Source organism: Semicossyphus pulcher, unplaced genomic scaffold (assembly GCF_022749685.1).
Source record: "Semicossyphus pulcher isolate SPU_LCO1_2020_fin unplaced genomic scaffold, fSemPul1.0.p SCAF_3, whole genome shotgun sequence".
Taxonomy (NCBI): domain Eukaryota; kingdom Metazoa; phylum Chordata; class Actinopteri; order Labriformes; family Labridae; genus Semicossyphus; species Semicossyphus pulcher.
The window spans coordinates 24,980,985-25,000,631 of record NW_027211704.1 but is presented as its reverse complement, the minus strand read 5'-3'; the positions used below and the strand labels follow the sequence as shown (position 1 = coordinate 25,000,631).

The 19,647-nt window shown below is 41.0% G+C and overlaps 1 protein-coding gene across 7 annotated transcripts; it reads left to right on the top strand.

Moving 5' to 3' along the window:
* Nucleotides 1-1,968: 1,968 nt before the first annotated feature.
* On the top strand, nucleotides 1,969-19,622 carry zmynd8 (zinc finger, MYND-type containing 8). 7 transcript variants are annotated; one of them, XM_069677808.1, is made up of 22 exons: nucleotides 4,920-4,983; nucleotides 5,081-5,159; nucleotides 6,426-6,493; nucleotides 7,280-7,431; nucleotides 11,729-11,950; nucleotides 12,160-12,273; nucleotides 12,684-12,749; nucleotides 12,938-13,030; nucleotides 13,127-13,214; nucleotides 13,832-13,887; nucleotides 14,003-14,080; nucleotides 14,199-14,314; nucleotides 14,394-14,893; nucleotides 14,978-15,112; nucleotides 15,279-15,434; nucleotides 16,237-16,767; nucleotides 16,899-17,426; nucleotides 17,652-17,845; nucleotides 18,112-18,192; nucleotides 18,292-18,370; nucleotides 18,475-18,714; nucleotides 18,898-19,622. In XM_069677808.1, exons 3-22 carry the CDS (start codon nucleotides 6,469-6,471, stop codon nucleotides 19,071-19,073), a joined length of 3,630 nt encoding a protein of 1,209 aa, XP_069533909.1. In that variant the 5' UTR covers nucleotides 4,920-4,983; nucleotides 5,081-5,159; nucleotides 6,426-6,468; the 3' UTR covers nucleotides 19,074-19,622. The 7 variants fall into 7 exon arrangements, with proteins under 7 accessions (XP_069533907.1, XP_069533912.1, XP_069533910.1 ...); XM_069677806.1 differs by lacking the exons at nucleotides 4,920-4,983; nucleotides 5,081-5,159 and adding an exon at nucleotides 1,969-2,049; XM_069677809.1 differs by lacking the exons at nucleotides 4,920-4,983; nucleotides 5,081-5,159 and adding an exon at nucleotides 2,446-2,491.
* The last annotated feature ends 25 nt before the right edge of the window (nucleotides 19,623-19,647 follow it).

The window sequence follows — 19,647 nt, the reverse complement described above, 5'->3', positions numbered from 1 at the left end:
TTTAACGACTGACCTGAGCAGTAAAAGTCTACCTCGGGTGCCCTCTGGTGGACTACAGGGCTCTTTACCAGTCGGCCACATACGAAGCTCACAGATCTGGGTCCGGACAGCAAACGGTACTGCGGGGACTGACAAAAGTGACAGAATGTAAATAGCATTTAAATAACTTTGTATTGGGTTTGTCTTTGTATTGTTGTTATGAAACATGAAGTTTAACCAATTAATATTGTTTTAATTAAACACATTCATAGGTTACGGCATGTGTTTGTCAGCTAGCACATGGTTAAACCTTGCAGTTGAACTTTTTTACGCCTGGTAAGCTTAACACATTTGGTATCCCTAATTTACTAGCATGAATTACTAGTTTTTACCCGTGCCACTAACCACTAATTTAAAACGTGGTGTATTAAGTTTAACCTCCTGCCAAAATGTCAGTGCGTCATTCTGTATTTAGGCCTGATACATTCGTATCCAATTTTGTTTGTCATATTCTTGGGCCCTGCTTGTGTTTGGTCTATTTGCCATACAGTAGTTGTGGGTAATATAGTGTACAGGCATGGTCTGAGAAATATTCTTAAGGTATACTTTGTAGCCTGCTCTGAGCAAAGTAAGTTGTGTGTATTTAAGGGTGTCAAGTGGCAAGAATGGGGGTCACTTGAATCCTACGATTTTTCTGGGCTCTTCTTGCACATTAATCTCGCCATGTACAGGAATCCAGAGCTAAATGATCATTTGTTTAATTTCATTTATACTGAACAAAGAGATCAAACTGTTGTCTAATTGTGTGAATACAAGATGAATAAACTGATGTACTGCAGTGCATTTCCTTTTTTTTTTTTATAATGGCAGCAAATATTTTTTTGGGTGATTCTTGACAGGAATATATTTGAGAATATTGTGGCTTGTTTGTACTCTACTGGAAGTAGGTTTACCCACAAGAGGTCACTGCTGTCTGTCTTCATGTTGAAGGAGAGGCCACAGTAATGTGAACAGAGCAGGAAGTAACAGAAATTACAAAAGAAACACAAGATTAAACAATTTCAGCATTGCATCCCACCCCCCGTAATAACCTTTTTATTATTGGTTTATGCTAGTCTTGAGGAAGTTCACAATAACATGTCTGTCTTTAGCAAGATACTAAATCCGTCTCTCCTGCAAGCTGTCTCTGCTCTCTGCTTTATGCAGGTCCACGTGTGTGTGGTAAGTATTCCTAAAATTAGAATATGCATTGAAGCATTGGTACCATATATTTTTATGTAGGACGTTGAAAATCTTATGTCAACACTGTTGAATCATGCTCTGTGGTTGGGGAAACAGAAACTGAAAGTCATTGTTTCTTTAAACGTATAATCTTTACCTATCTGGAGCCACATTGTAACACATAATCACACCCGTTCAAAGGCCAGTGTCAGGCAAATTACACAACTGGTCAGATCACTGTACTTCAATCTGCATTCTAGCATTGTCATTAAGCCTTTATAGGTCAAAGAGACAAAGTACATTTCAGTTAGTGCCTGTTTATCCATTGCTTGTATTTACACAGCAGTTTTTTTCTATCTTTCCCATGATGGTTGGTTTATCTTAAGGGCGGGAACTAGGGAGACAAATTCTTGTTAAGAATACAGCCACAGGCCTGTTCTTTATGTATACATCTGCTGACTACCCTTTACAGCGAGACCGATGGCCTACTTTAGGGCAAGTTATTAAAACAATAACAGCTGTATGCTGTCTTCCTGCTAGCTGATAGGTGTGCAGTGGGCGATTACTTGGATTTGGGCCTAGCTCTCCTTGCTCTGAGAACTGCGTTTCAGCTTGCCTGTGCTAAACAAAAGACAAGCAGCCAGGAAATGCACTAGCCAATCAGCAGCTGCCTTACATTTTGCCCGCATGCGTGGCCAGTCTCAGTGTGCCTTGTATCAGAGCAGAGAGTCGGACAGCTTGGAGAGCCGTGGCTGTGCTCTGAGCAGGGTGAGGGCTGACAGGGCTGTCCTCCATGTTTTAATAAGCATTGACATATCACACAGAGTTTTTAGCCATGCATCCACAGAGGTAAGCCCTATTTTCATTCTTTCACATATACTACTCTGTTGATAAGGCACCAGCCACTGTGTGTGATCTGTGCCTGAGTAATAATACAGGTTTGTCAGACAGACTGGGGGAGGGGGAAGAGTATTTGTCACCCCACAGCATAGGAGTGGAGCCTTGAAGGAGAGCATAGCATGGTACACTGCTACAGACTGCCTTTGCTGACTGGGTAGCTATCTGGACACAGACAGTAGGGGGCCACAGGTCAAGTGTAAGGTCATTGTGTATTTATAGTATTCTTCTGACTGAGAAAACCTGCTTCCTTTTGTCAAGATCAAAAAGGGCTGAGTTTTTGTGGCTGGCCCTGGCCCGTGCTGTCAAGATGGCAGGCCTGGTGAGGGATCCAGGCAGGATGGAAGAGCCAGGGAGCAGTGCAGAGGGGAGTCCCCAGAGGAATTAACAGATGGTAAACTGACAGCACAGCAAGTTTAATTTAGGCCTCAAACTGGCACGAGAGAAAGGCAGCAGGGCACTGTTGTTAATTGTTTGCCAGACTTACACGGCAATGAAAAACAGACTGTGAAGGTCTGGTTGCCTAATTTCTTTTTTATATTTCACCCAAAATCCAAATCACCTCACATAATGCCCTTTTTACTTAGTGAATAAAGGAAATGCTTTTAAGTTGCCTAATCCTGTAATCTGCTCGCCAGTTTTCTAAAATGCCACTTATATGCAGACTTAATATACCATAGAAGATTATTTATCACAGGGTTGGAGGCATTGCCTGAGCCTAATGGTGTGCACTGCCTCCCAGTGTTGTTCTCTGCTGCCGAGTGTCAGCCATTTTAGCGAGCTTCCCCTTTCTGTCCCTCTGCTCCAAGCACACTGAGTATTTGTATGTAAGAGAGAAGGAAAGGAGAAGGGAAGGACTTCCTCTGAAAAGGCTCTGCATATAAACCTCATCTCATCCTTAGAAGCTTGACAACCAGTTTGAAGTCGACCAGGTTAGATTATATTCTGTTTGTATGTAATGATGTTGGTGCTGCTTCTTTTCTGGATGCATGAATCAGATAAAAATAATTACATGTAATCAAAGCTGTTTCTGCTAGTTTATTATTATTGATAATTTATACTCAAACATTTGATATAATCCACGTGGAAGATATTACATGTGTTTGTCATTATGAACTGATAATGTCTGACAAAACCTCTGTTTTATATATAAACAGGGGCACTGTGGCCTGGATTTAATGGCGCACATAATGTTGCCTGACCAGGGTTCAGGACCAGTCTGCATTGACTGAAACAGCAAATCCCCCCCTCCGGTGTTTTGTGAATGGTGCTAGGTAATTCGTCTAATCCCTTCATTCCACTATGGTGTGAGGATGGGTGTAGGCAAACTTAATCCTGCATAACACCGACACACACAGCATATTTAGTTTGGAGTCTGTCTTTTAAGTGCCACCAGTTGACCTTCACGGATCTGTATAGATGATGAAGTTGGCCTTGACGTTTTGGCCGGGTTGTGTTTCTGTTTATGAGGATGGTTTACAGCTGCATTGTGTTGTATATTTACCTGTGATTGAATGGTTTGAACTGTTTGTAGTCATGCTTTGTTTTTCTATATTGATTAAATGAGATGCATCTGAATGTGATAATGCATATCACTTTCAGACAGGAAGAACAGAGAGATTTAAAATGTATTACTTTGCCCTCAGTAATACTTTTGTTTTTCCAGCTTCCTGTTGCTCTAGTTCAGATCTTCAGGCAGACAATGATTATAAGGCAGTATGCTTAAAAAGCATTGTAGCAAGAGGGAGTTATTCCTTCTATGCTGTCTTAGAGGCCTGTGACATTTTCAGTCCTGTCTTCCTGTCCAATATTAGGGCCCATGCTGCATATCAACATACTGGGGCAGATAATAAGCTGCATGTGGTCCTTCACAGCAGATTTGACTGGTGCCGTGTGTACGTGCTGTGTGTGCGGTGCGCACAGTGGTCAGAGAGAGAAGGAGAGAGAGAGAGAGAGAGAGAGAGAGAGAGAGTGTTCAAAATGGATGCCATACACACACACTGGCTGAGAGCACAGCGAGGGAGGGAATGTGATCCTCTCCCTGTCAAGCCAGTGGAGCTGCATCTTACTTGTCTTCTCGAGTACATACAGCCAGTACATGTCTGTATAGGCAGAAAAAGAGGAAGAGCCTTGGTTTTTTAGGAGGTTTTTTAGCATCAGTGAGGAGCAGTCCTCTCTGCATTGCAGCACTGTGGCTGAGGAGAGCGGGGAGAAGGGAGCCTGTGTGGCACACCGAGCTGAGCACCCAATCAGGCACCTCCGTGTGGTGCTCAAGCCAATCGGCAGCCTGCAGCCGAGGTTAAAGATTGACAATTGCAGGAGAGAGCAGCAGGGAGAGAAGGCCTTCTGGGAAACCTGGACCCATCTTTTCCCTCATCCCCCAACGCCCTCAATAATTGAAAAAGGTTTAAGAATAGGCTGAAGAATCTGTATGTGAAAAAGGAAAAAGGTATGCTGTTGATTTCCTACATTGGAGGTTTTCCTAGCATGGATGTTATGGCAGTGGTGGGTGTGGGAAGGGTTGTATCAGAAGGTTACAATAGGATGTATCGTTTGCTCTGTGCTCTTTGATTTAAAAATGTTTTATTACAGGATGTACAGAATTGATTTTCCTCCTTGTGCCTGTCCATGTTGTCTGCTTCTCTTGTTGCTGTATTTCCTGCCCTGGACAGGAAAGGATGTTACTGCTGTAGATTCTCTGAGGATGTCCAGACAGGTTAGCTCAGGAGGCCAGTATTGCCATTTCATTACACTCCTTTCTGTGTCTGCAGATGTGCTGTGTTTCTCTCTGCAATTTCATCCTTCTTTAGTGATGGAGGATGAGGAGGAGGGTGGAGTGGGATAGTGAACAGGATTACTGAGATGGAGGCAGTAGTTTTGTTTTCAGTGAGTGTCTGTTTCTTTTTCACACAGTACATTGAAATGTGGCTGTACTGAGAATTACGTGAAATACAAACGAGTTAAATCTGAGCCATGTGAACAGTGAGGCCGATGCATCTGCTGTGGCGTCAGAGAAAATGGCAACAATAATAGGATCGACAACAGGGCACCAGCAAACCAAGGTGAATCATATTCAACTGATACTGAGACAAACCTGTTGGGCACAGTTTGAAGCTGGTTCATGGATGCTTGTGGCTTGCTTTTCAAGGAAATGTTTCCCAGCAGAGCTGGGGCTGTGATTATGCAAGGTCTTATGATATGATCTCTGTTGTTAGGTCACTTGATCAATGAATATTACATGACTGCAAGGAAGTATATTTACATGTTTTTTTCACTTGTTGGATGTCTGCACATTCTACTGTTCTGTGTTTTCATCTTTGCTATTCATAGACCTGTGGTCAGTGCTAGGTATAAATTGGAGAATGGCCTTACACAGCTGCTTTTGGTCCTATTGGTTAACTTTGCTTTGATTAAGTTTACAGTATTGATAACATTTGGAAGATGTCTGTCAGAGTCACCAAGCCCTTTAAGCTGTTGACAAGTGGTTTGTCTGATATACTCGATATATTAACAGTATTTTGAGTCATCGGTTGAGAGTTGCTTTACATAGTTGATAACATCTATAAGGTACCTTTATCATAGACAATTTATCTGGCAGTGAAGTCCTACACTGGTTTATTTGTAACAGTTGTTTTGATGTTTCATTGGAATCATATGACTTTCAGGAGAACACAAAAAAGAGTTTTTTTCAACTACACACAAGGCCGATAGAATCATAACAGCAAGGTTGTTTTACAGTGTTTTAGAAAAATATAGACCTTTAAATTAATGGTTGTTAAAACGTAACTACACACAGACACTGCTGTTGTTGAAACTTCAGTTACTCGCTTAACATTTATAGAAATGTCTGTTTTTAGAGTACCACTTTGCCAGGAGAAGGTGGGTTTTAATATTGATTTATACCAATGACTTATTAGGCTTCTTTTTTCAGCTGAGCATCCAAATCTGACCAGATACATATAATATTTCAAGAGAGAGCCTGTTAGAAAGATTGGCTATATATTGTCCAAAATACACTGCAGTAGGTTGACAGGAGTGTATTAAGAGGTAGGTGAGTCAAAGTTCTGCAGAAATTTAAAACAGTTTTTATACTGACAATTTGATTATTTATAGTTCCAGGAATAAAGGATACATCAGGAAGTCAATGATAATAAAGATTGTTTGCTCACAGGACATGTTGGGCCAGCATCTCAAACCATTGGGTTTCCAGGAGGCTCCAACTATAGTGTATCTAAAAAAGATTGTTGTTCCAAAGATGATAATGGCTTAAATGCTGGTATAAATATGAGAAGTCTTCAAACCGTTGATGATGCCCTTTTCCTTATCAGTTTGGCAGAGGACGAGGGGATATCTGAGACTACAACAGAAGAAATGGAGATCTCAACTCGCTCCAAAGGTAACTTTATTTTGTTTTAGATATGTAGGCAACGCTTTATTTCTATACCTATTTCTGTGCTTTAGGCAGTGATGCGTTTAGTGGTTTTGTTTTTGTTATTAGTAGACAGTATATTTCTTTGCTGTTTACTGGCCTTAACCCAATGTGTCAATACAGGAAAACTGATGTGTCATTTTCATTATATACAACAGTCAGTTCCGACCAAGTAATCTGATTGGATAAGAGGCATTCCATGAGTGCTGATATAGAGTACAACATCACTGGGACTTTTCACTCTGTGTGTCACTCCGCCTCAGCCAAGTGTTGTGAATACTGTTATTTAACAGTACAGCAGACTGTGTTTGTCTACATTGATCAAGCTGGTACCTCTTAATCACACAGCAGACTCTTATTTCAATGGTTGATGACAATTAAACATGCAGATGAATGTACATGATAAAAACAGTTTTACAGTCCAGTTTTAGTTAAGAGTTGGTGCAAAAAATAATGCTTCGACAATAATGCTAATGTTGATTATTACTGTTCACTACTATTTGCCGCTTTTATAACTGTTGTATAAAAGCATTATCACACTTGACGTCGTGATATTGTACTGAATATCATCACAGCTTTTATTATCTGCGGCACTCACCCTTCAGCCTCATGCCTATGACCGAAACAGCCTTGATGATATTGACTGTACAACGTCACTCCCTCTCATGTGATATTGCTTAAATATATTCCTGCCTTAAAGAGGCCATCACCATGCCCTTCTTGGTTTGTGTAATCTTTGACCTTTGTCTGCAGTTTCAGACACGGGGGCAACAGAAAGGACGACCCAAAAGCGTAAGATGCCGAGTCCTTCTCACTCATCCAATGGTCACTCCTCCGCTGAGACCTCCCCCAGTCCAGTGAAAAAGAAGAAGAAACCTGGTGCTCTTGGCAGCAGCAAAGACCAGGTATCAATCACCAAAGACGGGATTTAAACCTGCAATCCCTCCAAACTGATTGATTAATTGTCTTTTGACTGACATAAGACACACACGATTTCAGAGTTGGTTTTTTTTACCATCGAGAGTTGCAGGTTTGTTCGAACTTTGGTGAGGACTTTACTATGAAATAGTTAATCATTATTTGTTGTGGTTCAGGGACTGATTATAAGATGAATATAACACACACAAAAAAATCTGAAAAAACATCAATAACACAAATATCCCTGTGAAAAAAACATTTCAGCAACAGCTCTAACCCTTTTGTGTTGTAGGGTTGTCCATTCCGTTTGTACATCCCATTCTAACAGTACATTTCTGGAAGGCCAGGGGGAATAACTTCAAATTTGACTGAAACATCTGCTTGTATGAAATGTTTCACACTGATATTGATACAGTTTAACGGAAATGTCTAATAGTATATAAATATGAACCAATTACTTTTTTAGAAAGAAATTTATTGCACGTTGTATATATATTATTTTTTTTATCTGTCTGCGACAATTTAGTGGAAAATCTCCCCTGGCTTACCCCTCGATCCCACAGGATCCGTCTCCGGCGCGTTCCGTCTGCGCCGCGTTTCTAGTCAACAGCGCGAGCCCTCGCCCACAGGAAGCGTGTCTGGTCCGCAGCGCAGCGGAGCGCTGGCCCAAGCAGCTGGATTCGCGAGATAACAAGATCGCGAGAGAACTACATTATCACGCGAGAATTGAGAAATTACGCGATAACATCATAGACTGTATAAAAAGATGGACGACATGACAGCTCCCTAAAAGTGAAGCCAAAACATTTCGGGCACCCCCTGCTGACTGGTTGCAGTAAAGGTCATAAAGCCCGCCTCCTCCATGTTAACAGGTGGGACATGGGTCAAACTATAAAATCAAAATACAAGCCCGATAAATTTTTCTCAAACATGGTTTCTGTCATTATAGCTAGTTATTATCATGGTGATTCACGTCCAAGTGTTCATTTTTCTGATAAGTTTATTTTTAATTAGTTATTTGATGCTGTCAAAATGATGATTGACAGCTCTGTTGACAAATTTGGCTCCTGCAGCCAATCAGTTCTGTGTGAGCAGAGCGGAGGACGATCCGCGAGTAGAAACGTAACTAAAACAATCACTACAGTCATTGAAGTTTCCATACCTGTGAACGTTAACCTCAGACCAACACAGAGAAGCTGTTCTGTTGTTAAATCCTTGCTGTTTTTTCGGTAAGTTAAGTGTTTGTTTGGGTTAGCGGAAGTGGCTACGGCCGCTTCACTTGCTGATCTGTACTGCGCAGTTTCTGGCTCCATATGACGTCACCATCGCAAGATGGCAGCGCCTATCACAGGGGCTATTTTGGCATCAATTTCGTACAATGGGATCAGATGGAGAAGCGTTGTCCATCTATATATACAGTCATTGGATAACATCAATAGGCTTGTTCGAGAGGACTGCCGGCTCGCCTCGACAACAGGCGAGAGTAGCCGATTGCAGTCGGGGGTGGAGTCTTAAAGTAGGACATTTCTTTGTTGACAAGTTTGCTGCTGGCCTCGTCAAGCATCAATAATACCAACACCTCACTGTAAATTGAAGTGAACAAAGTCTTCATTTGTTGTTGTTGTTGTTATTGTTATTATTATTACTATCATTGTTTTTTAATTGGATTTAATATTAAGTTCTCATTATACTTTATTCAGGGCTTTTGATAGTGATTTCGATATAAACGTCATTGTATTTATGTATATTAAGACAGCGTTCATGAGGAATGAGTAAAGCATTACAATGTGAATGACAGTACTTTGATAAAAGCGTTTGGTGTCTGTCTGACACTTCATTAAGTTTAATGAATAATGATGAATAAGACAGAAGTCTCATCACTTCCTTGTGTGGAGTTACAGGGCTTTTTTCAGCCAATAGGTGCTCCATTCAAACCAGAGCAAGTCGTTTCCCATCATGCATGGAGTTGTGCAGTCGGTGTAGAGCAGCTGCAGCGCCTGGCCATGAAAAATGCGGCCGCGTCGCTCCCGCGGGACTTTAAAGTATCGCGCAGTCGGGTTTTCAGAGCAAGTCGGACAACAATCTAACCGTCATGCAATATGCTTGGCAAGGCCTCGCTCATCTCGAACAAGCCTATTGACTTGAATGGGCGCGATCGCCTCCGGAGGTCGCGGCGCAGACGGAACGCGCCTGAGACGGATCCTGTGGTATCGAAAGGTTACCTGTTCATTCAACTGTCATGAGAAGGAACTAATGACAGTCACATGCTCTGCAGAGAAACACTTGAAAGACACTCTATGATGGTATGATGTCTGTAGTGAAACCTTTTTTGTTTAATGTAGGGCCACAAATGATATTGATATTGTTTGTAGGGTATGGTACTGAACTTTACTTGTTGACCGAGCAGTGATTGTAGTTTAACAGCAGTGTTGCATATTCTGCTGCTAGGTTTTTATATTTTCTGTGCTGTAGTTGCCACGAAAGGATTTTGTTTACTTTAAACTAATGGACTGTCATCCAGCCCCTCAGTCACTTAGCATCTCACGAATGTTAAGACTCCAATTCCGACTATGCGTTACATTAACGCACACTGGACTTTTATATTGTCTGTACACTGCACTATTTTTAATTTGACACTGTACGCTTTTTGCACTCACCAATATCCTGCACATCTGTACAGTTTTAAATTACACCTTTTGTACATATTTTGTATTTTGCATTACACATATTGTTTCTTATTGCCTATTTTTTTAATGTTATTCTATCTAAGTCTTTTACTTATTTTTATTCTAGTTCTGTGTTAATTGTTCTGCACCAAAATCACCAAAACAAATTCCTTGTATGTGTAAAAGTATTTGACAATAAACCCCAATTCTGATTCAGATCTAAAATGACCACTATTTTGCTTCAGCAGGACATTTTCTATTCTGAAATATCAGTTTAATACAATCTGCTTTTATATTTTTAGACATCTAACTACTTGAATTCAGTAAAGTATAACCACAGGTGGACTGTTATGTTTTATCACACAGGTGTTGGTGCAGATAGAGCGTGGGATGTAATCAGTAACTCATATAGTGTCAATATTTTAAGGCCTGTATTTATTAAGGGTAGGTTCACGGAGCATGAAAGCTTTTTTGGGGAACGCCCTGTTCCATAAACACACCTATTTGTATCCACACGTGGAAGATGCCCTATAACCAAATATGAATTGAATTGTTGGCAACTAATTTTATTCATTGTAAAAAGTCAGATGTTTAATAAACACTTTCACATTGTTCTAATATTTTTTTTTTATTAACTGGCATCAGTGGCTCTTGTATTGCTGAGGCTAAGCTAATTTTTCCCTTTATAGACATTTAAGCTCTGGGATATTTAATATATTGGTAGTTCAAACTTTTGCAAAATTATGGCTGTTTGACATCTAAATAACAGCACATAATTTCACGTATCAGAAACTGTTTTCACATTGATATACACTGTTAGTCCCAGCTGTTTGATTGAAATCAGAGGCTTAATGATTCTATAATTTCCACATGATTTCCACTTCTTTCTGTACCACTGGGATCTAATTATTTATTTTAACACTTTGATGCAAACTTATACATAATCGTTTATATTCATTGGATACTACTGATAACTTAAGAAATGTTTTGATTTTTACTTAACATTGGCCCGTCCATGCTTATACTCTGCTTGTGTACTGAGTTCTGATGAAATGCCATTTGTGCACCTCTGGTTTTAACAAATGCTCTTTTAGCTGCCACTATTGTAGTACAGTTGTAATCTTGTAAAATCATATGATAATTTGTAGCTTTTCATGTAGTTTGTGCTTTTTATGTGCAAGCTCTGTTGCTTTTGTACTTAAAAAAACTTCACAAATGCACTGTAGGTAAATGATTGCTGGTATCTCACTATGGCATATTAGGTCTGAGTTGTAAATGATTAGTAGCCACTGAACCTCTCTGAATCCAGGCTGTTAACACTGTTTGCCCTCATGCACATTGGTGATGGTTGTGTATTAAAACACAGACTCAAATCAAAGATCTCAGTTAATCATGTGATTTATCCAGACCTGAGGCCTTCTGAGGTCAACAATTAGTTTTCAATTTGTAATTATCGATTAGTATGTAACATATGTAGTTATCAGGGCAAATAGCAGTCTGTGTTTTGGACTTCTGTGACTTTATTGACCCTTTGTTGATGCTGTGCATGTATGCTTGGCTTCTCTAATCTCTGATTTTGACCCTCCCAAACTTTGTGTTTCTTTTGCCTGCATTCCAGTCAGAACTAAGACATGGTCCCTTTTACTATGTGAAGCAGCCAGCACTCACCACAGACCCTGTTGATGTTGTACCGCAGGACGGCAGGAATGACTTCTACTGCTGGCTGTGCCACCGCGAGGGCCAGGTGCTCTGCTGTGAGCTCTGCCCCAGGGTGTACCACGCCAAGTGCCTCAAACTACCAGCCGAGCCCGAGGGCGACTGGTTCTGTCCGGAGTGTGAGGTACTCACCCAGCAATGTGTTTAGTTTATGGGTGCTGTTAACCATTTTTCCAAGCCTGTAGTCAAGACCGTCGTAATGTTTGTTTCTCTACTAAGGATGTCTCAGTAGTTTTGAACGTAAGTGATGAAAGCATTTTAAGCCTACACACGTTCTGTGCAACAATGTGATAAGAACAATGTTGCGATGTTTTTCCTCTCAATGTCTTTCAGAAAATAACAGTTGCTGAGTGTATAGAGACTCAAAGCAAAGCCATGATGATGCTAACTATAGACCAGCTGTCTTACCTACTAAAGTTTGCCCTTCAGAAGATGAAACAGCCAGGTGTAAGTATTCTGGTCCCTCTTTCTTACTAAGGATTACATGCAACCAAACTGATTTTATCGTGCTGGGGCAGTCTAATTACAGATGGGGAACTCTGTTTATTGTCTTTTTAATTTCACTTGGATATTGGCATGTGCTTTTTTCTTGCCAGTCATAATATTGAGATTACTTATGCAATCGTGCTCACCATATTCCCATCAGTCGTGCAAGATGTTAAGATCTGCACGCTACTACCTGCCCAAAAATCAGTCCAGCATGATATATTAGTGATTTGCATGTGCAAGTGATTTCTAATAACATAACTAACAATCATAGTCATTGTACTATAATGGGCCTGTCATGGATGGAAACCATGAAGGTTAACATACTAGCTGGTGGTGAGGATACAGCTGCCCCTCTCACTCTCTTTCAGGATCATCCCCGCTTGTCATCTCGCTCCCCCCATGCAGCTTCCACGCAGAGAAAGACTTTTAATTGGGTAATCAATTACACCACTAACAAGACCCCGTCATGATTTCTTTCTCCGACCGTTTTCCTCCTTTTGTTTGAAGCGGCTTTTAGAGTTGTTAGTAGTAGCATGGTGGTAGCATGTTCATGTACAGTAGAGGGGAAGGTTGTGCATTGAGTTTATCTACCTTCACTTTGTTTTGTCTGCTCAATTTATAGACCGAACCCTTCCAGAAACCTGTATCTCTTGAACAGCATCCAGATTATGCAGAGTATATTTTTCATCCTATGGATCTTTGCACACTTGAGAAGGTAAAGCACATGCCACATTTGATGTTTTCTTGACAATATAAATGTAGATGTAAAAAAAAAGTCACTCTGACACAGTCTTTTCCTTCGACTCTGCAGAATATTAAAAAGAAAATGTATGGCTGCACTGAGGCCTTCTTGGCAGATGCAAAATGGATTTTGCACAACTGCATTATTTACAATGGAGGTATGTTTTGTTTTGTTTTGTGATATTTAAGAATAATCCAGCAGGGCTGGGTGACGGGCATGTGTGACGTCCACGGTTGGCTCCGGTTGTAACGGTTGATTTTCCTCATTGATGGTCGCTTTCCTTTTTATACTGTTTGCCTTCATCTGAGCGTCAAATTTGTTTCTTTTTCTTTGGATTTTCACTTATTTTTTAAGTTGTGTCTGTAGTCATCGATCTTTTCTTTGTTTATTCAACCATAGTAGATTACTGTTTACTCACAACACTTGCAGACCAACCACTGCTGGGTGATGGAAAATGCGTCACTAACTGGGCGCCGCTTGTGATTTTTTCCCTGAATGTCGCCCCACCCAGTCCATAATATTACTATATACTGCAAATGCAAAGGCTTTCATCAGTGGGCCACAGACTCAATTACCATTGTGTTGCCTCATTCGTCCATTGATAGTGACTTAACAGACAAAATTAAAATCTTCGAGATTATTACCAATTGCTGATGTAATTATTTGGATAAAGAAAATTGTAAAGCAATATAAATAGTTTATCAATAAAATACAATTTCACAAAAAGATAGTACATGTATTTAAGTTGTTGAAATAAAATGTGTGTCCTTTCAGGCAATCACAAACTTACAGCAACTGCTAAAGTGATCGTAAAAATCTGTGAACATGAGGTAGGTTTGTAGTTTGGGTCAAAAACCTTCTATATCTAAGCTGTATTTAGAATTAATGATTGATGTAAAGCATTACACGACTGAAACTTCATTTAATGTCTTTTGATTTTTGCAGATGAACGAGATTGAAGTTTGTCCTGAGTGTTATCTGTCTGCCTGCCAGAAGAGAGACAACTGGTTCTGTGAGCCTTGTGTAAGCTAGTTGAGTATTTTAAGTTTCTGTTGATGATTCCATCAGATTGTTGACCCATTCAAAGATAGATCACTGGAATACCACCGCTTAATTCCTGTGTTTTACTGTATGTCTGCAGAGTAACCCGCACCCTCTAGTATGGGCCAAACTGAAAGGTTTTCCATTCTGGCCTGCTAAAGCTCTGCGGGACAAAGATGGACAGGTGGATGCTCGCTTTTTTGGTCAGCATGACAGGTATCAGCCTTTTTTCTTTACTTACTTGATTATAAGTCACATTTCGAGGGTTGTTTATGATGTGAATATTTATTCTCAGGGCTTGGGTTCCTTTAAACAATTGCTACCTCATGTCCAAAGAGATTCCATTCTCTGTGAAGAAGACCAAAAGCATCTTCAACAGTGCTATGCAGGAGATGGAGGTCTACGTGGAAAACATGAGGAAGAAGTTTGGAGTTTTTAACTACGCCCCCTTCAGGACACCTTACACTCCTGACAATAACTTCCAGATGCTGCTGGACCCTTCCAACCCCTCATCCACGCCGCTCAAACCTGAGAAACATGAGAAGAAAAAGTTAAGTTTTGATATGACTGCATCACCCAAGATCGCTCTATCCAGAACCATGTTGACTGGTGCTGGAGTGGGAGGGAGCACAGCAGGCAGGCGGCTTCCACTCAGTGACATGCCTCGCTCGCCCATGAGCACCAACTCCTCGGCCCACACTGGTTCGGATGGAGAACAGGAGTCAGCAGACAAGTCCCAATCAAAAGCTCCTAACAGCCAGTACAGCACGGGAGAGGAGTCCATGGATTGTACAGGTATTTCACCAGGTTCAATTTAGTGTAGTCACAAGGTGTAAATTTGGGAGGAGACCTCTTTTAATGGTAACTATCTCTGAACAGCATCACCTGCCCATCCCCGACCGGGTCCTGCAGGCAGTTCCTTGGAAAGCCCCAAACCATTCCACTGTCCAGCTCCTGGCATCTCAAAGCAGGAGAAGACGCCACCGACTGGAAGCATCCTGAACCTCAATCTAGGTGAATCTTTAATGAAAATGATGTTATGTGCATAAAGGTTTCCATAATGTCTTATTTTGACTTATAAAGACAGATTACCATTGGACATGATTCTGCTAGAAATACAGCCTTTCTTTTGTTTCGCTGGCAGTGCTGATTGGAATTATTTTACATTGTGTTCTTCTAGACAGGAGCAAAGCAGAAATGGACCTGAAGGAGCTCAGTGAAACTGTTCAGCAGAAACAAGGAGCCGCACCAGTCCTCACCTCTCCAAAAAGACAGATCAAGAGCCGTTTCCAGCTCAACTTGGACAAAACAATTGAGAGTTGCAAAGCACAGCTGGGTCAGTAGAGTTTCTATTGTTTCTTCTGGCAATGTGACTTTGAATCTGATTTGGTGTTGTGATGTGGTACCAATGACTGTATATAAAGATCATTATACAAAATTGATGCCAAAATAGCCCCCTTGACAGTCGATCTTGAGATGGTGACATCATTTGGAGCCAGAGTTGTACAGTAGAGATCTGTTAGTGGAGCCTCTGTAGCCACTGATAACCGAAACACACACCTAACTTACCAAAATAAAGGGCAAGGAACCTGCACACCAGCGTATTTAACAGCAAAACAGTTTCTTTGTGTTGGTCTCTAGCAAACTTTCACAGATATGGGAACTTCAATAACTGTAGTGATTGTTTTAGTTACCTTTCCTTTCGCCATTTATCCTCTACTTTGCTAATCCTGAACAGATTGGCTGCAGGGGCCGTATTTGTCAACAGAGCTGTCAGTCATCCTTTTGACAGCATCATATAACTAATTTAAAAATAAAAAAACTACATAATTCAGCATGACAAGTACTAGCTATAATGACAGAAACCATGTTTGGCATGTATTTTGATTTTATAGTTTGTCCCATCTGTTAACATGGAGGAGGCGGGCTTTATGACCTATACTGCAGCCAATCAGCAGGGGGCGATAGAGATGTTTTGGCTTCACTTTTCGGGAGCTGTCATGTCCATCTTTTTAGACAGTCTATGTGTGGGACTGAACAAATTTGATGTGAATACTTGCTTACTTGTGCTCCTCTGTAGATGAACCCTCAAACATGTTGAATATACAATTGCAATACAATTTTCCTTTGTATTGCAGGTATAGATGAGATCTCTGTTGACGTGTATAAAGGTGTGGAACACAGTGAATCAGAAGACTCTGACAAATCTGATTCGAGTGACAGTGAGTATGCCAGTGATGAGGAACAAAAGACTAAGAATGGTCCAGATGCAGAGGCCAATGATGAAGCGCAGAAAGAGACAAAAAGTAAAGTTAAAGACCAGCCTTCAGCAATCCAAGATAAGGAAGGTAAAGCTAACTCACTCATGGCATCAGAGTCTGCAGCAGAAGACACTAATGCAACAGCAAAAGATTCGTCAACTAAAGTCAAAATAAGCAAAGATTCAGAAAAAGAGAGCCCAGAGAAGGCAAAAGGACCTCCACCATCACCGGGTCCCAGAGAGAAGACTCAGGTGAAAGAGAACACCAAGCAGCCAGTACCAGTGGAGGACTCTGACTCAGAAAGAGAGCTTGTGATTGACCTCGGAGAGGAACAGGGAGGCAAGGACAGGAAGAGGAGCAGGAAAGATAACAACACTGTTAAAGAATCTTCTGCTGGTAAACCTGAAGGTGAGATACCAAAATAAATAAATCCAACACACACTATTTAATTTTTTATATTCAATGTTTGTAATTTGTGGAAATATCAGCAACGTTCTACTGACGGAGCTGCTAAGTGATGAAGGTACTTTCTCTTGTAGGTAAAGCCCCCACCCCATCGTCACTCCCGTCTCAAAGTAGTACAGCTCCTTCCACCCCCTCCAGTGTTTCCACGCAGTCCCCTATGGCCATCCCTGTCTCCATGGTCTCCTTCACTACTCCTTCTCCCACCACCATAAGCCTTACAACTGTGTCCAGTGCCACCGCAACACCCCCCTCCTCTTCCTCCTCCTCCTCCCCTTCAGCCTCTTCCACCCCAGCATTGAAGAAACAGCGCCCTCTGCTGCCCAGAGAGGCCGTGCCCGTTGTGCAGAGAGCTGTGGTGTGGAATCCCACTGCTAAGTTTCAGACCTCGTCTCAAAAGTGGCACATGCAGAAGGTGCAGCGTCAGCAACAGAACCAGCAACCTGTAGCATCCACGCAGATGCAGACGTCGTCTCCGAAGCAAGGCCAGGCTCAATCGCTGACCCAGACACAGGCCGCTGGGAACAGCTCGACAGCGGTGACCTCAGCTTCACCACAGCAGTCTTCACAGAGCACACGCTATCAGACCAGGCAGGCTGTGAAAGGTAGAAATCATGACTGTCATCAAGTATGACTTGACACAGTGTGTGGGACAGTATATGTCAAAAGTCCTTTATATCGATATTTATATTGAATTGTTATTAGTTGTGCAGTATACCAATGTTTGATATCCTGGGTATGATGATAAAATAATCATCAGCTGGAATGTAACATTCACCTTATAATAACAAATGTTCCTGTTTAGAACTAAATTTGGTTTTTAATTCCAGCTGTTCAACAAAAAGATGCCCCACTCAGCACATCCACGTCGGCTGTTACCCTCGTTTCCAGTAGTCCAGCTTCTGTTGCCATGATGGCATCAAGTTTAGGCACTGCTGCTACATCTTCACCAGTGGCAACAGACCTGTATATTCCCACTGCCTCAGCAGATGTGGCTGCGGACATTGCCAAATACACCAATAAAGTACGTATATTATGTGGTTTACATTTGCTTTGTATTGAATCAACTGAACTTTAGCACTGAAAACAAGAAAACAAGCCAAGAGAGCAATTGTTTCACTTCTTGGGAAGAATTGCATACATTTCAAGTGAACAGATATATATATAGTATATTTCAGTTCTTGATAGCTTTAACTTAGTTTTGATTGCTCCATAAATTGAGACCTGGGAAAGACCAAATTGGTGTTATTCTTAATTAGACATCCCATTATTATTGTCCACTTTTTTCAGATAATGGATGCGATAAAAGGTACAATGACCGAAATCTACAATGACCTTTCTAAGAGCACTTCAGGGAACACCATAGCAGAGGTAAGTGCTTGCTTTTGCCAATTTAGAGACTCAGTTCTGTGCAGATCAACGCATGTGACCCTTTGCTTACACTGACATACCCATTGGTTTTTAATTCAGATAAGACGACTAAGAATCGAAATAGAAAAATTACAGTGGCTGCATCAACAAGAATTGTCGGAAATGAAGCACAATCTTGGTGAGAGCCTCATCTGTCAGCAAAAACCTATTCATTCTTCTTTCCCCAAATGGTGCAATGAGTTTTACTTGTGTCTTTGATCATGTTGGTGTTTCTCAATGTAGAGCTGACAATGGCCGAGATGAGGCAAAGTCTGGAGCAGGAGAGAGAGAGGTTGGTGACTGAGGTGAAGAAACAGATGGAGCTGGAGAAGCAGCAAGCAGTGGATGAGACTAAGAAGAAACAGTGGTGTGCTAACTGCAGAAAAGAGGCTATCTTCTACTGCTGTTGGAACACCAGCTACTGTGATTACCCCTGTCAGCAGGCCCACTGGCCAGAACACATGAAGTCCTGCACTCAATCAGGTAACAGAACATGCCAGCATTGACATGCTGTTGATGGCAGTCTAATGTTTTTCTAAAGGACACTGTTAAGTCTGTCTGGAAGTATCCAATAATTTTCCTGCCTAAACAATGAAAAGCCACATTACCAATCACATTTTTGGAAATGTAACGGGTTTTTTTTCCAACTTGTTTTTTTTTTTGTAGCCACAGCCCCACAGCAAGAACCTGAGGCTGAGTCCACAGCTGACCTTCCAAACAAAGGTTTAGGGCCGACAAGCAGTGGCCCAAATTCTCTCAGAGACACGCCGGTCTCTGCACCACCAGATAAAGACTGTGACATGGAGAAGAGCACTGACAATGCTGCTATCACTTTGTCCTAACCAAGCTTACCACACTTGAAAATGTAAATTAGATGTTGTTTTCCACTACAAGGATATGTCTTTGTAAATTGTTCTGTTCAAGCTGCTGTAAAGGGAACAATCTAAATTCCTATTATTTATATATTTTTATTTGCCTTTCAGAGCTCACATACTGCCCCCAGAGCACAGTGGTCTTTGAAACATTTAAATGTGGAAACAAAACTGACAGCACAAAGCTAATTACCACTAGAGGGGGCAGTTTAAAAAATAAAAGCTATACTGTACTCATGCACCACTTTGCAGTCTATAGAGAGCTGTCAGTATAAAGATCTTAAGAGCATGCCTAAGTGTCACAAAACATACACATAGTGTAAAGGACTACAGTTAAACAGCTTAAAACTGCAAAAGTGTAACTCATGCTAATAAATCACCCCAGCTTTAGATTAGAGGACTGTTGACAGAAATGTCTGTAAATTACTTATTTTGTATTCTATGTTAATTTATTTGTTATTTTAATGTTGCCTGTTGTATTCTACAAAGGAAATTACAATTACAAACATTTTAAACAAATTGTTTCTATGATTACATTGTGATG